Source organism: Oncorhynchus masou, chromosome 29 (genome assembly GCF_036934945.1).
Source record: "Oncorhynchus masou masou isolate Uvic2021 chromosome 29, UVic_Omas_1.1, whole genome shotgun sequence".
Classification (NCBI taxonomy): domain Eukaryota; kingdom Metazoa; phylum Chordata; class Actinopteri; order Salmoniformes; family Salmonidae; genus Oncorhynchus; species Oncorhynchus masou.
In genome coordinates this window covers 85866528-85883812 of record NC_088240.1, presented here as the reverse complement: position 1 = coordinate 85883812, position 17285 = coordinate 85866528, and the positions used below count along the sequence as shown (strand labels likewise).

At 46.8% G+C, this 17285-nt stretch overlaps 2 protein-coding genes across 2 annotated transcripts in view; one reads left to right on the top strand and one right to left on the bottom strand.

The window, feature by feature from the left end:
* Positions 1-17285, bottom strand: part of LOC135519807 (neurobeachin-like protein 2) — a 190046-nt gene that overhangs the window by 92222 nt on the left and 80539 nt on the right.
* Positions 1-17285, top strand: part of LOC135521295 (neurobeachin-like protein 2) — a gene marked incomplete at its 3' end in the record, with an annotated part of 60370 nt that overhangs the window by 16893 nt on the left and 26192 nt on the right. The window contains 6 exon segments of the mRNA XM_064947214.1: positions 5733-5892; positions 7720-7822; positions 9689-9842; positions 10532-10687; positions 13388-13547; positions 15769-15857. Coding sequence (XP_064803286.1) covers positions 5733-5892; positions 7720-7822; positions 9689-9842; positions 10532-10687; positions 13388-13547; positions 15769-15857 — 822 coding nt within the window.

Here is a 17285-nt window from a genome sequence, read left to right as displayed (position 1 = left end):
CTGGCCCATTATAGGAGCCATGCTCACTAAGGTACTGGCCCATTATAGGAGCCATGTTCACTAGGGTACTGGCCCATTATAGGAGCCATGTTCACTAGGGTACTGGCCCATTATAGGAGCCATGCTCACCAAGGTACTGGCCCATTATAGGAGCCATGCTCACTAAGGTACTGGCCTATTATAGGAGCCATGTTCACTAGGGTACTGGCCCATTATAGGAGCCATGTTCACTAGGGTACTGGCCCATTATAGGAGCCATGTTCACTAGGGTACTGGCCCATTATAGGAGCCATGTTCACTAAGGTACTGGCTCATTATAGGAGACATGTTCACTAGGATACTGGCCCATTATAGGAGCCATGTTCACTAGGGTACTGGCCCATTATAGGAGCCATGTTCACTAGGATACTGTCAGTAAACAATGGGAATGACTTAGATTTAAGTAGCAGCTAAAACCTGGGTCATGTTATTGTGTGTAGATGTGTATCCATAGTAGCTAATGACCAGACCAGAGCCATCATCATCCTACAGTACTGTAGTGGCTAATGACCAGACCAGAGCCATCATCATCCTACAGTACTGTAGTAGCTAATGACAAGACCAGAGCCATCATCCTCCTACAGTGCTGTAGTGGCTAATGACCAGACCAGAGCCATCATCATCCTACAGTACTGTAGTAGCTAATGACCAGACCAGAGCCATCATCATCCTACAGTACTGTAGTAGCTAATGACCAGACCAGAGCCATCGTCCTCCTACAGTACTGTAGTGGCTAATGACCAGACCAGAGCCATCATCATCCTACAGTACTGTCGTAGCTAATGACCAGACCAGAGCCATCATCATCCTACAGTACTGTAGTTACTAATGACCAGACCAGAGCATCATCATCCTACAGTACTGTAGTAGCTAATGACCAGACCAGAGCCAGAGCCATCATCATCCTACAGTAGCTAATGACCAGACCAGAGCATCATCATCCTACGGTACTGTAGTAGCTAATGACCAGAGCCATCATCATCCTACAGTACTGTAGTAGCTAATGACCAGAGCCATCATCATCCTACGATATTGTAGTAGCTAATGACCAGACCAGAGCCATCATCATCCTACAGTAGCTAATGACCAGACCAGAGCATCATCATCCTACGGTACTGTAGTAGCTAATGACCAGACCAGAGCATCATCATCCTACAGTACTGTAGTAGCTAATGACCAGACCAGAGCCAGAGCCATCATCATCCTACAGTAGCTAATGACCAGACCAGAGCATCATCATCCTACGGTACTGTAGTAGCTAATGACCAGAGCCATCATCATCCTACAGTACTGTAGTAGCTAATGACCAGAGCCATCATCATCCTACAGTACTGTAGTAGCTAATGACCAGACCAGAGCCATCATCATCCTACAGTACTGTCGTAGCTAATGACCAGACCAGAGCCATCATCATCCTACAGTACTGTAGTAGCTAATGACCAGACCAGAGCCATCATCATCCTACGGTACTGTAGTAGCTAATGACCAGACCAGAGCCATCATCATCCTACAGTAGCTTATGACCAGACCAGAGCCATCATCATCCTACAGTACTGTAGTAGCTAATGACCAGACCAGAGCATCATCATCCTACAGAACTGTCGTAGCTAATGACCAGACCAGAGCCATCATCATCCTACAGTACTGTAGTAGCTAATGACCAGACCAGAGCCATCATCATCCTACAGTACTGTCGTAGCTAATGACCAGACCAGAGCATCATCATCCTACAGTACTGTAGTAGCTAATGACCAGACCAGAGCCATCATCATCCTACAGTAGCTTATGACCAGACCAGAGCCATCATCATCCTACAGTACTGTAGTAGCTAATGACCAGACCAGAGCATCATCATCCTACGGTACTGTAGTAGCTAATGACCAGAGCCATCATCATCCTACAGTACTGTAGTAGCTAATGACCAGAGCCATCATCATCCTACAGTACTGTAGTAGCTAATGACCAGACCAGAGCCATCATCATCCTACAGTACTGTCGTAGCTAATGACCAGACCAGAGCCATCATCATCCTACAGTACTGTAGTAGCTAATGACCAGACCAGAGCCATCATCATCCTACGGTACTGTAGTAGCTAATGACCAGACCAGAGCCATCATCATCCTACAGTAGCTTATGACCAGACCAGAGCCATCATCATCCTACAGTACTGTAGTAGCTAATGACCAGACCAGAGCATCATCATCCTACAGAACTGTCGTAGCTAATGACCAGACCAGAGCCATCATCATCCTACAGTACTGTAGTAGCTAATGACCAGACCAGAGCCATCATCATCCTACAGTACTGTCGTAGCTAATGACCAGACCAGAGCATCATCATCCTACAGTACTGTTGTAGCTAATGACCAGAGCCATCATCATCCTACAGTACTGTAGTAGCTAATGACCAGAGCCATCATCATCCTACAGTGGCTAATGACCAGACCAGAGCCATCATCATCCTACAGTGGCTAATGACCAGACCAGAGCCATCATCATCCTACAGTACTGTAGTAGCTAATGACCAGACCAGAGCCATCATCATCCTACAGTACTATAGTAGCTAATGACCAGAGCCATCATCATCCTACAGTACATTCCAGAGGAGGTTTCTAGGAGCGTAGAGGAAGGGGGGCTGGTGGTGTGAAAGGATATGAGGGTATATATGACTGCTGGGCTGAGCAGGAAACCCTGCTCTAACGATCCCACACAATTACCCCTACACACACACACACACACACACACACAGACGCACTCGCAGACACGCATACAAACACAACACACACACACACACTCACACCCCTCACACGCACACCCCTCATACACACACAGTGACTCCCAGTCATAGTACCACACTGACACACACCATGTCACGTTGAGAGTGACTTCCTCAACGACAGACAGTTTTACCCGACTTAGTCATTTGACCTTGGTTCCTCTGATTCTCCCTACAGTAGGACAGGTAAACAAACACACCTTGGTTCCTCTGATTCTCCCTACAGTAGGACAGATAAACAGAACAAACACACCTTGGTTCCTCTGATTCTCCCTACAGTAGGACAGATAAACAGTACAGACACACCTTGGTTCCTCTGATTCTCCCTACAGTAGGACAGATAAACAGTACAGACACACCTTGGTTCCTCTGATTCTCCCTACAGTAGGACAGATAAACAGTACAGACACACCTTGGTTCCTCTGATTCTCCCTACAGTAGGACAGATAAACAGAACAAACACACCTTGGTTCCTCTGATTCTCCCTACAGTAGGACAGATAAACAAACACACCTTGGTTCCTCTGATTCTCCCTACAGTAGGACAGGTAAACAAACACACCTTGGTTCCTCTGATTCTCCCTACAGTAGGACAGATAAACAGTACAGACACAACTTGGTTCCTCTGATTCTCCCTACAGTAGGACAGATAAACAAACACACCTTGGTTCCTCTGATTCTCCCTACAGTAGGACAGGTAAACAAACACACCTTGGTTCCTCTGATTCTCCCTACAGTAGGACAGGTAAACAAACACACCTTGGTTCCTCTGATTCTCCCTACAGTAGGACAGATAAACAGTACAGACACACCTTGGTTCCTCTGATTCTCCCTACAATAGGACAGATAAACAACAATAGGACAGATAAACAGTACAGACACACCTTGGTTCCTCTGATTCTCCCTACAGTAGGACAGATAAACAGAACAAACACACCTTGGTTCCTCTGATTCTCCCTACAGTAGGACAGATAAACAGTACAGACACACCTTGGTTCCTCTGATTCTCTCTACAGTAGGACAGATAAACAGTACAGACACACCTTGTTTCCTCTGATTCTCCCTACAGTAGGACAGATAAACAGTACAGACACACCTTGGTTCCTCTGATTCTCCCTACAGTAGGACAGGTAAACAGACACACCTTGGTTCCTCTGATTCTCCCTACAGTAGGACAGATAAACAGTACAGACACACCTTGGTTCCTCTGATTCTCCCTACAGTAGGACAGATAAACAGAACAGACACACCTTGGTTCCTCTGATTCTCCCTACAGTAGGACAGATAAACAGAACAAACACACCTTGGTTCCTCTGATTCTCCCTACAGTAGGACAGATAAACAGTACAGACACACCTTGGTTCCTCTGATTCTCCCTACAGTAGGACAGGTAAACAAACACACCTTGGTTCCTCTGATTCTCCCTACAGTAGGACAGGTAAACAAACACACCTTGGTTCCTCTGATTCTCCCTACAGTAGGACAGATAAACAGTACAGACACACCTTGGTTCCTCTGATTCTCCCTACAGTAGGACAGATAAACAGTACAGACACACCTTGGTTCCTCTGATTCTCCCTACAGTAGGACAGGTAAACAAACACACCTTGGTTCCTCTGATTCTCCCTACAGTAGGACAGATAAACAGTACAGACACACCTTGGTTCCTCTGATTCTCCCTACAGTAGGACAGATAAACAGAACAACCACACCTTGGTTCCTCTGATTCTCCCTACATTAGGACAGATAAACAGAACAAACACACCTTGGTTCCTCTGATTCTCCCTACAGTAGGACAGATAAACAGTACAGACACACCTTGGTTCCTCTGATTCTCCCTACAGTAGGACAGGTAAACAGACACACCTTGGTTCCTCTGATTCTCCCTACAGTAGGACAGATAAACAGAACAACCACACCTTGGTTCCTCAGATTCTCCCTACAGTAGGACAGATAAACAGTACAGACACACCTTGGTTCCTCTGATTCTCCCTACAGTAGGACAGATAAACAGAACAAACACACCTTGGTTCCTCTGATTCTCCCTACAGTAGGACAGATAAACAGTACAGACACACCTTGGTTCCTCTGATTCTCCCTACAGTAGGACAGATAAACAGTACAGACACACCTTGGTTCCTCTGATTCTCCCTACAGTAGGACAGATAAACAGAACAAACACACCTTGGTTCCTCTGATTCTCCCTACAGTAGGACAGATAAACAGTACAGACACACCTTGGTTCCTCTGATTCTCCCTACAGTAGGACAGATAAACAGAACAAACACACCTTGGTTCCTCTGATTCTCCCTACAGTAGGACAGATAAACAAACACACCTTGGTTCCTCTGATTCTCCCTACAGTAGGACAGGTAAACAAACACACCTTGGTTCCTCTGATTCTCCCTACAGTAGGACAGATAAACAGTACAGACACAACTTGGTTCCTCTGATTCTCCCTACAGTAGGACAGGTAAACAAACACACCTTGGTTCCTCTGATTCTCCCTACAGTAGGACAGATAAACAGTACAAACACACCTTGGTTCCTCTGATTCTCCCTACAGTAGGACAGATAAACAGAACAAACACACCTTGGTTCCTCTGATTCTCCCTACAGTAGGACAGGTAAACAGAACAAACACTTGTACATCTTGTCTCCTTTTTTGATCTTGTACTCTTGTCGTGTTACATGGAGCATGTTATGAGAAGCACATTTCTGTGAAAGTAGCCAATCTCATCTCTCTCTCCCTCCCACGTCTCTCTCTCTCCCTCCCCCTTCTCTCTCTCTCTCTCCCTCTCCTGTCTCTCCCTCTCCCCCATCTCTCTCTCTCCCTCCCCCTTCCCTCTCTCTCTCTCCCTCCCCCGTCTCTCTACGCTACCCCATCTCGCTCTCCCTCTCCCATCTCCTTCTCCTAGGTCCCAGGTAGTATGATGGATATGTCTGTTCTGATGGCGTGTCAGTTCCTGTTGGAGCAGGTATCCAGTGAGGAGAACAGTCCGTTGCTCCTGCAGCTCTACCAACACCTGCTATTTGACTTCCGCATCTGGAGCAACAGCCACTTCGCTGTGTGTTTGGGTAAGAGCAGTCAGGCATTATAGCCTGGTAGCCAGTAGACTTCCACATCTGGAGCAACAGCCACTTCGCTGTGTGTTTGGGTAAGAGCAGTCAGGCATTATAGCCTGGTAGCCAGTAGGCTTCCACATCTGGAGCAGCAGCCACTTCGCTGTGTGTTTGGGTAAGAGCAGTCAGGCATTATAGCCTGGTAGCCAGTCGACTTCCACATCTGGAGCAACAGCCACTTCGCTGTGTGTTTGGGTAAGAGCAGTCGGGCATTATAGCCTGGTAGCCAGTCGACTTCCACATCTGGAGCAGCAGCCACTTCGCTGTGTGTTTGGGTAAGAGCAGTCAGGCATTATAGCCTGGTAGCCAGTCGACTTCCACATCTGGAGCAACAGCCACTTCGCTGTGTGTTTGGGTAAGAGCAGTCAGGCATTATAGCCTGGTAGCCAGTCGACTTCCACATCTGGAGCAACAGCCACTTCGCTGTGTGTTTGGGTAAGAGCAGTCGGGCATTATAGCCTGGTAGCCAGTCGACTTCCACATCTGGAGCAACAGCCACTTCGCTGTGTGTTTGGGTAAGAGCAGTCGGGCATTATAGCCTGGTAGCCAGTCGACTTCCACATCTGGAGCAACAGCCACTTCGCTGTGTGTTTGGGTAAGAGCAGTCAGGCATTATAGCCTGGTTGCCAGTTCTGTAGGCCTTTGAACATCAGAGCAGTTGTTGGCTAAAGCACAAACAGATCTGGGAGGGTTATGTCTAGCGTGTCGTCCCTACAGTGTGCAAGACTATCCCAGTATCAACAGACTTTGGTCGGCTCTGTCAAAGCTAACTCTGCCCCTTTCATATGCATGTAGAAGCTCTGTCAAAGCTAACTCTGCCCCTTTCATATGCATGTAGAAGCTCTGTCAAAGCTAACTCTGCCCCTTTCATATGCATGTAGAAGCTCTGTCAAAGCTAACTCTGCCCCTTTCATATGCATGTAGAAGCTCTGTCAAAGCTAACTCTGCCCCTTTCATATGCATGTAAAGCTCTGTCAAAGCTAACTCTGCCCCTTTCATATGCATGTAGAAGCTCTGTCAAAGCTAACTCTGCCCCTTTCATATGCATGTAAAGCTCTGTCAAAGCTAACTCTGCCCCTTTCATATGCATGTATAAGCTCTGTCAAAGCTAACTCTGCCCCTTTCATATGCATGTAAAGCTCTGTCAAAGCTAACTCTGCCCCTTTCATATGCATGTAGAAGCTCTGTCAAAGCTAACTCTGCCCCTTTCATATGCATGTAGCCCAGGGACTTCTGGAGACAGACTGAGACATAACCCTTTGGTACAGAGGGAATATATTATCCTAACTATAACCCACTAATACTGTATGAATCAATGCCCTCCAGGATGTAAGTCTGTACTCGCGACATCATATAAATCAATGCTGTTTTCCAGTGGTACATTTTCAGACTGCATTGTCAATAACATAGTAGTGAAGGACTTGTGTCCTAAATAACACCCTATTCCCTATATAGTGCACCACTACTTTTGGTCGTGCCTTAAATACGGAATAGGGTGCCATTCGGGACACACCCAATGTGTGTGATGTGTTGTCTGTGAAGGTCATGTCCAGTACCTTATATTGATGTGTTGTCTGTGAAGGCCATGTCCAGTACCTCATATTAATGTGTTGTCTGTGAAGGTCATGTCCAGTACCTTATATTGATGTGTTGTCTGTGAAGGTCATGTCCAGTACCTCATATTAATGTGTTGTCTGTGAAGGTCATGTCCAGTACCTTATATTGATGTGTTGTCTGTGAAGGCCATGTTCAGTACCTCATATTGATGTGTTGTCTGTGAAGGTCATGTCCAGTACCTGTCGTCTGTGATCAAGGATGGGAAGCAGCGCATGAGGAAGAAGTATGGAGTGCAGTACATCCTGGATACCATACGGACACACTACAGGTACCTCAACATCCCTTTACACTCCAGGTACCTCAACATTTACACTACAGGTACCTCAACATCCCTTTACACTCCAGGTACCTCAACATTTACACTACAGGTACCTCAACATCCCTTTACACTACAGGTACCTCAACATCCCTTTACACTCCAGGTACCTCAACATTTACACTACAGGTACCTCAACATCCCTTTACACTACAGGTACCTCAACATCCCTTTACACTCCAGGTACCTCAACATTTACACTACAGGTACCTCAACATCCCTTTACACTCCAGGTACCTCAACATTTACACTACAGGTACCTCAACATCCCTTTACACTACAGGTACCTCAACATCCCTTTACACTCCAGGTACCTCAACATTTACACTACAGGTACCTCAACATCCCTTTACACTCCAGGTACCTCAACATTTACACTACAGGTACCTCAACATCCCTTTACACTACAGGTACCTCAACATCCCTTACACTACAGGTACCTCAACATTTACACTACACAGGTACCTCAACATCCCTTTACACTCCAGGTACCTCAACATTTACACTACAGGTACCTCAACATCCCTTTACACTACAGGTACCTCAACATCCCTTTACACTACAGGTACCTCAACATCCCTTACACTACAGGTACCTCAACATTTACACGACAGGTACCTCAACATCCCTTTACACTACACAGGTACCTCAACATTTACACGACAGGTACCTCAACATTTACACTACAGGTACCTCAACATCCCTTTACACTCCAGGTACCTCAACATCCCTTTACACTACAGGTACCTCAACATCCCTTACACTACAGGTACCTCAACATTTACACGACAGGTACCTCAACATCCCTTTACACTACACAGGTACCTCAACATTTACACGACAGGTACCTCAACATTTACACTACAGGTACCTCAACATCCCTTTACACTCCAGGTACCTCAACATCCCTTTACACTACAGGTACCTCAACATCCCTTACACTACAGGTACCTCAACATTTACACGACAGGTACCTCAACATCCCTTTACACTACACAGGTACCTCAACATTTACACGACAGGTACCTCAACATTTACACGACTGGTACCTCAATATCCCTTTACACTCGAGGTACCTCAACATCCCTTTACACTCCAGGTACCTCAACATCCCTTTACACTACACAGGTACCTCAACATCCCTTTACACTACACAGGTATCTCAACATCCCTTTACACTCCAGGTACCTCAACATCCCTTTACACTACAGGTACCTCAACATCCCTTTACACTCCAGGTACCTCAACATCCCTTTACACTACAGGTACCTCAACATCCCTTTACACTACAGGTACCTCAACATCCCTTTACACTACAGGTACCTCAACATTTACACTCCATGTACCTCAACATCCCTTTACACTACACAGGTACCTCAACATTTACACTCCATGTACCTCAACATCCCTTTACACTACACAGGTACCTCAACATCCCTTTACACTACAGGTACCTCAACATCCCTTTACACTACACAGGTACCTCAACATTTACACTACAGGTACCTCAACAACACATTACACTACACAGGTACCTCAACAACGCATTACACTACACAGGTACCTCAACATCCCTTTACACTACACAGGTACCTCAACATTTACACTACAGGTACCTCAACAACCCTTTACTGTGGTAATCATAATCTTGATGGAACAAATGATTAATTGTGAGTTATCTATGCTTCTTAAAAATGATAGCCTCCCATGTAGATGGTAAAAAAATGTATGATAGATGTATGTACATGTTGACGTCACTGTTGTTTGTATGCCTCCATATGTCCATAATCTGATTAGTTCATCTCTGTGTGCTCTCAGTGTGGAGAAAGATGGCAGTCCTCTGTCTGATGAAAAGCAGACTGTTCAGATCTCTCTGTTCTCTCTGCTGAGAGACTTCCTCCTCAAGTGTCCTACTGCTGAAGAGCTCCACAGCATCTTGGCCTACACACTGGCTATAGGAGAAGAGCAGCAGGTACGCACGCTAACGGAGACATGCTTACTCCTGGATCTAACCCTGTCCTTTCTTCAACCCTATAATTCCACTCACATGTCTCCTCCCTCTCTTTCCCTCCCTCCCTCCCTCTTTGCTTTCTATCCTCTGCTATCTCCCCTCTACTCAACCTCCCACCTCCACGTTCCCTCTTCTCAACCTCCCACCTCCACGTTCCCTCTTCTCAACCTCCCACCTCCACGTTCCCTCTTCTCAATCTCCCACCTCTACGTCCCCTCTTCTCAACCTCCTAACTCTCCTCTATTTTTACTCCCATCACTTACTCTCACCATCCTCTTTTCTCCCCCCTCTCACTCTCTTTCCCCACCCCTCTCCACCCTACCTCTCTCTTACCCTCTCCCCTTTCCCCTATTTCTCTCTCCACTCCCTATATTCATCCCAATCACTTACTCTCCCCAACCCTCCTCTCACCCTCTCTCTCTCCCTCTCTCTCTCTCTTCTCTCTCTCAACCCCTCCTTCTCTCTCTCTCTCTCTCTCTCTCTCTCTCTCTCTCTCTCTCTCTCTCTCTCTCTCTCTCTCTCTCTCTCTCTCTCTCTCTCTCTCTCTCTCTCTCTCTCTCTCTCTCTCTCTCTCTCTCTCTCTCTCTCTCTCTCTCTCTCTCTCTCTCTCTCTCTCTCTCTCTCTCTCTCTCTCTCTCTCTCTCCATCAGGTGGTGAGTGCGTTAGATGTGGTTTACAGTCTGTTGAGGAGCAGCCCTCCCAGAGAGCAGGTCCAGGCTGTACTGTTGGAGTGGGGAGTAGAACAGCTCTACTGTCTGCTGCTCAAACCCAGCTTTGGAGATGAGGTCAGGGAGAGAGTCTTCAGGGTGAGTCAGTCTGCTGCATCACACCACCACCACCACACTAGCACCACCACCACTACAACTACCATCACATCACACTACCACCACCACCACACTACCATCACATCACACTACCACCACCACATCACACTACCACCACCACCACACTACCATCACATCACACTACCACCACCACATCACACTACCACCACCACCACATCATACTACCACCACATCACACGACCACCACCACCACATCACACTACTACCACATCACACCACCACCACATCACACTACCACCACATTACACTACCACCACATCACACCACCACCACATCACACTACCATCACCACCACATCACACTACCACCATATCACACTACCACCACCACATCACACTACCACCACCACATCACACTACCACCACCACCACCACACTACCACTACCACCACCTCCACATCACACTACCACCACCACCACATCACACTACCACCACCACCACCACCACACTAGCACCACCACCACATCACACTACCACCACCACCACCACACTAGCACCACCACCACACTACCACTACCACCACCTCCACATCACACTACCACCACCACCACATCACACTACCACCACATCACACTACCACCACCACATCGCAGTACCACCACCATATTACACCACACCATTACACCACCACACCATATTACACCACCACACCATTACACCACCACATCACACTACCACCACCACCACATCACACTACCACCACCACCACATCACACTACCACCACCACCACCACATCACACTACCACCACCACCACCACATCACACTACCACCACCACCACCACATCACACTACCACCACCACCACCACATCACACTACCACCACCACCACCACATCACACTACCACCACCACCACATCACACTACCACCACCACCACCACATCACACTACCACCACCACCACCACATCACACTACCACCACCACCACCACCACATCACACTACCACCACCACCACCACCACATCACACTACCACCACCACCACCACCACATCACACTACCACCACCACCACCACCACATCACACCACCACCACTACCACCACCACCACATCACACTACCACCACCACATCACACTACCACCACCACTACCACATCACACTACCACCACCACCACATCACACTACCACTACCACCACCACATCACACTACCACCACTACCACCACCACATCACACTACCACCACCACCACATCACACCACCACCACATCACACTACCACTACCATATTACACCACACCATTACACCACCACACCATATTACACCACCACACCATTACACCACCACACCATATTACACCACCACACCATTACACCACCACACCACACCATTACACCACCACCACCACATCACACTTCCACCACCACCACATCACACTCCTACCATATTACACTACCACCACATCACACTACCACCACCACCACATCACACTCCTACCATATTACACTACCACCACCACACTACCACTACCACCACCTCCACATCACACTACCACCACCTCCACATCACACTACCACCACCTCCACATCACACTACCACCACCTCCACATCACACTACCACCACCTCCACATCACACTACCACCACCACCACATCACACTACCACCACATCACACTACCACCACCTCCACATCACACTACCACCACCTCCACATCACACCACCACCACCACCACCACCACATCACACTACCACCACCACTACCACATCACACTACCACCACCACCACATCACACTACCACCACCACCACCACATCACACTACCACCACCACATCACACTACCACCACTACCACCACCACCACATCACACTACCACCACCACCACCACATCACACCACCACCACATCACACTACCACTACCATATTACACCACACCACACCATTACACCACCACACCATATTACACCACCACACCATTACACCACCACACCATTACACCACCACCACCACATCACACTTCCACCACCACCACATCACACTCCTACCATATTACACTACCACCACATCACACTACCACCACCACCACATCACACTCCTACCATATTACACTACCACCACCACACTACCACTACCACCACCTCCACATCACACTACCACCACCTCCACATCACACTACCACCACCACCACATCACACTACCACCACCACCACATCACACTACCACCACATCACACTACCACCACCTCCACATCACACTACCACCACCTCCACATCACACTACCACCACCTCCACATCACACTACCACCACCACCACATCACACTACCACCACCTCCACATCACACTACCACCATATTACACTACCACCACCATCTCACCAACATCTCACCACCACACCAACATCACACCAACATCTCACCACCACACCACCATCACACCATCACACCACCATCACACCACCACACCACCACGTATTAGACCCTCTGTCAGTCAGTATTTTGGCCACTGCTGAGGTAAGCAGGAAATCTGGAATCCTCCAACCAGGACTTCTGGAAAACCTGTGCATGTTGGGGAATTTACCAAAGATACTGCAACTATAGCCATTCTATGTTCATAGTGTTACCTAGTCATACACTCAATTCACAATCCCCATCTTTCCTAGTTTATCTGAGCCGTAGGTCAGTGTTGTTGTTCATCTCCTGCTCTCCCCTTGGTCATTGACGCAGGTTCTGTACAAGATCCTGAAGAGTGAACGAGTGTCTGAGCGCGCCAAGCAACGTGTCAAGTTGAAGGATTTTGGATACCTGGGTCTTGTTTGTTTTCTAGGAGACGTCCCCGTAACCATGACCACCGTGCGCTGTCTTTACGAGCAGGTCCTCGCTACAGGTAGGCCTCAAATATAGCCTCTGGTCGTGTCCCAAATGGAGCCCCATTCCCTTTATACAGTCTAGTAAACTACCAGGGCCCATTGTGCCCTGTCAAAAGTAGTGCACTCTATAGGGACTAGGGTTCTCATAGGGCTTTGGTCAAAAGTATTGCACTATATAGGGACTAGGGTGCCATTTGGGTGTCAACAACTCTGTGTTGTTGTTTTTGTAGCACTGCTTTGCTATATCTTGGCCAGGTCGCAGTTGTAAATGAGAACTTGTTCTCTACTGGCCCAACTGGTTAAATAAAGGTGAAATAAATCAAATAAATCAACATTTGGAACACATCCTCTGAGAGGGACAGACAGAGGAATACTGAGAGGAAGGAGGGAGGATGTTCATGATGTCGTTGCGAAGTAAAGAGTCCATTTAAAAGGATCCATTTAATAGGGGCTCCCGAGTGGCGCAGCAGTTTAAGGCACTGCATCTCAGTCCCTCGTTCGAATCCAGGCTGTATCACATCCGGCCGTGATTGGGAGTCCCATAAGTCGGCTCACAATTGACCCAGCATCGTCCGGGTTTGGCAGGGGTAGGCCGTCATTGTAAATAACAATGTGTTCTCAACTGGCCTACCTGGTTAAATAAAGGTTCAATAAAAAATGTCATAAAAATGTCAGGTCTGTTTTTCTGTAGTCATCCTTTTACACTGCATTTTGTTCTTGTATTGATGGCTAGTCTTCAGAAAGGCTTTAGAGCTGAAATGTCAACATGAAACAGTCTCAACTACAACCCTTCTCCTTGTTGTTCCTATAGTATGTATATCTATAGGGGATATATTTTACTGCGTATAACCCCCCTCCTTGTTGTTCCTATAGTATGTATATCTATAGGGGATGTATTTTACTGTGTTTAACCCCTCTCCTTGTTGTTCCTATAGTATGTATATCTATAGGGGATATATTTTACTGCGTATAACCCCCCTCCTTGTTGTTCCTATAGTATGTATATCTATAGGGGATATATTTTACTGCGTATAACCCCTCTCCTTGTTGTTCCTATAGTATGTATATCTATAAGGGATATATTTTACTGTGTTTAACCCCTCTCCTTGTTGTTCCTATAGTATGTATATCTATAAGGGATGTATTTTACTGCGTATAACCCCCCTCCTTGTTGTTCCTATAGTATGTATATCTATAGGGGATATATTTTACTGTGTTTAACCCCTCTCCTTGTTGTTCCTATAGTATGTATATCTATAAGGGATATATTTTACTGCGTATAACCCCCCTCCTTGTTGTTCCTATAGTATGTACAGTTGAAGTCGGAAGTTTACATAAACCTTAGCCATATACACTCAGTTTTTCACAATTCCTGACATTTAATCCTACTAATAATTATTATTATTAAATTATTAGTTTTAGGTCTGTTTGGATCACCACTTTATTTTAAGAATGTGAAATGTCAGAATAATAATAGAGAGATTGATTTATTTTGGCTTTTATTTCTTTCATCACATTCCCAGTGGGTCAAAAGTTTACATACTAATTGAGTGTATTTGGTAGCATTGCCTTTTAAATAGTTTAACTTCGGTCAAACATTTCAGGTAGCCTTCCACAACCTTCCCATAATAAGTTGGGTGAATTTTGGCCCATTCCTCCTGACAGAGCTGGTGTAACTGAGTCAGGTTTGTAGGCCTCCTTGCTCGCACACGTTTTTCAGTTCTGCCCACAAATTTTCTATAGGATTGAGGTCAGGGCTTGGTGATAGCCACTCCAACACGTCTCCTTCCTGAGCAGTATGATGGCTGCATGGTCCCATGGCGTTTATACTTGGGTACTATTGTTTGTACAGATGAACGTGGTACCTTCAGGCATTTGGAAATTGCTCCCAAGGATGAACCAGACTTGTGGAGGTCTACAATTGTTTTTCTGAGGTCTTGGCTGATTTCTTTTGATTTTCCCATGATGTCAAGCAAATAGGCACTGAGTTTGAAGGTAGGCCTTGAAATACATCCACAGGTACACCTCCAATTGACTCAAGCGGTGTCATTTACCCTATCAGAGGCTTCTAAAGCCATGACATAATTTTCTGGAATTTTCCAAGCTGTTTGAATGCACAGTCAACTTAGTGCATGTAAACTTCCGACTTCAACTGTTGACTCTTGAGGTTCCTATAGTATGTATATCTATTGGGGATATACTTTACTGTGTACATCTGATTGTCATTGTTTTGTGTAGATGCCACTCCTAACTTCAGAGACCTGCTGGCTGTGGTCCATCTGTCCCATCGTGCTGAGCTCACTGTCCGTCTGGACATCTGTCGCAAGGTCAGTCCTTACCTACTCTAATCTTCTTTCCCTTCCACTGTCCTTTTTCCCCACCTCTAGTCCTCTTTCCCCTCCTCTAGTCCTTTTTCCATTCCTCTCATCCTCTTTCCCTTCCTCTAGTCCTCTTTCCCCTCCTCTAGTCCTCTTTCCCCACCTCTAGTCCTCTTTCCCCACCTCTAGTCCTCTTTCCCCACCTCTAGTCCTCTTTCCCCACCTCTAGTCCTCTTTCCCCACCTCTAGTCCTCTTTCCCCACCTCTAGTCCTCTTTCCCCTCCTCTAGTCCTCTTTCCCCTCCTCTAGTCCTCTTTCCCCACCTCTAGTCCTCTTTCCCCACCTCTAGTCCTCTTTCCCCACCTCTAGTCCTCTTTCCCCACCTCTAGTCCTCTTTCCCCTCCTCTAGTCCTCTTTCCCTTCCTCTCGTCCTCTTTTCCTTCCTCTCATCCTCTTTCCCTTCCTCTAGTCCTCTGTCCCTAGCCTCTAGTCCTCTTTCCCTTCCTCTAGTCCTCTTTCCCTTCCTCTCGTCCTCTTTCCCTTCCTCTCGTCCTCTTTCCCTAGCCTCTAGTCCTCTTTCCCTAGCCTCTAGTCCTCTTTCCCTAGCCTCTTTCCCTTCCTCTAGTCCTCTTTCCCCTAATCTAGTCCTCTTTCCCCTCCACTGTCCTCTTTCCCCTCCACTGTATATCGTCACATTCTCTCAGGTCATTACTAAGTATAGTACAATTGAAGATAAAGGTATAGACTATTGGGCAGCTAGAGGTATAGACTATTGGGCAGCTAGAGGTATAGACTATTGGGCAGCTAGAGGTATAGACTATTGGGCAGCTACAGGTATAGACTATAGGGCAGCTAGAGGTATAGACTATAGGGCAGCTAGAGGTATAGACTATTGGGCAGCTAGAGGTATAGACTATTGGGCAGCTAGAGGTATAGACTATTGGGCAGCTAGAGGTATAGACTATTGGGCAGCTAGAGGTATAGACTATTGGGCAGCTAGAGGTATAGACTATTGGGCAGCTAGAGGTATAGACTATTGGGCAGCTAGAGGTATAGACTATTGGGCAGCTAGAGGTATAGACTATTGGGCAGCTAGAGGTATAGACTATTGGGCAGCTAGAGGTATATTGGGCAGCTAGAGGTATAGACTATTGGGCAGCCTCAGGTATAGACTATTGGGCAGCCTCAGGTATAGACTATTGGGCAGCTAGAGGTATATTGGGCAGCTAGAGGTATAGACTATTGGGCAGCCTCAGGTATAGACTATTGGGCAGCTACAGGTATAGACTATTGGGCAGCTACAGGTATAGACTATTGGGCAGCTACAGGTATAGACTATTGGGCAGCTAAAGGCTTGATTGTTCCCTGTTTTTGTCTTTCTCTCCTCTCTCTCTCTCCTTCCCCTGCTCTCTCCCTTGCCTTCTCCCCCTCTCTCTC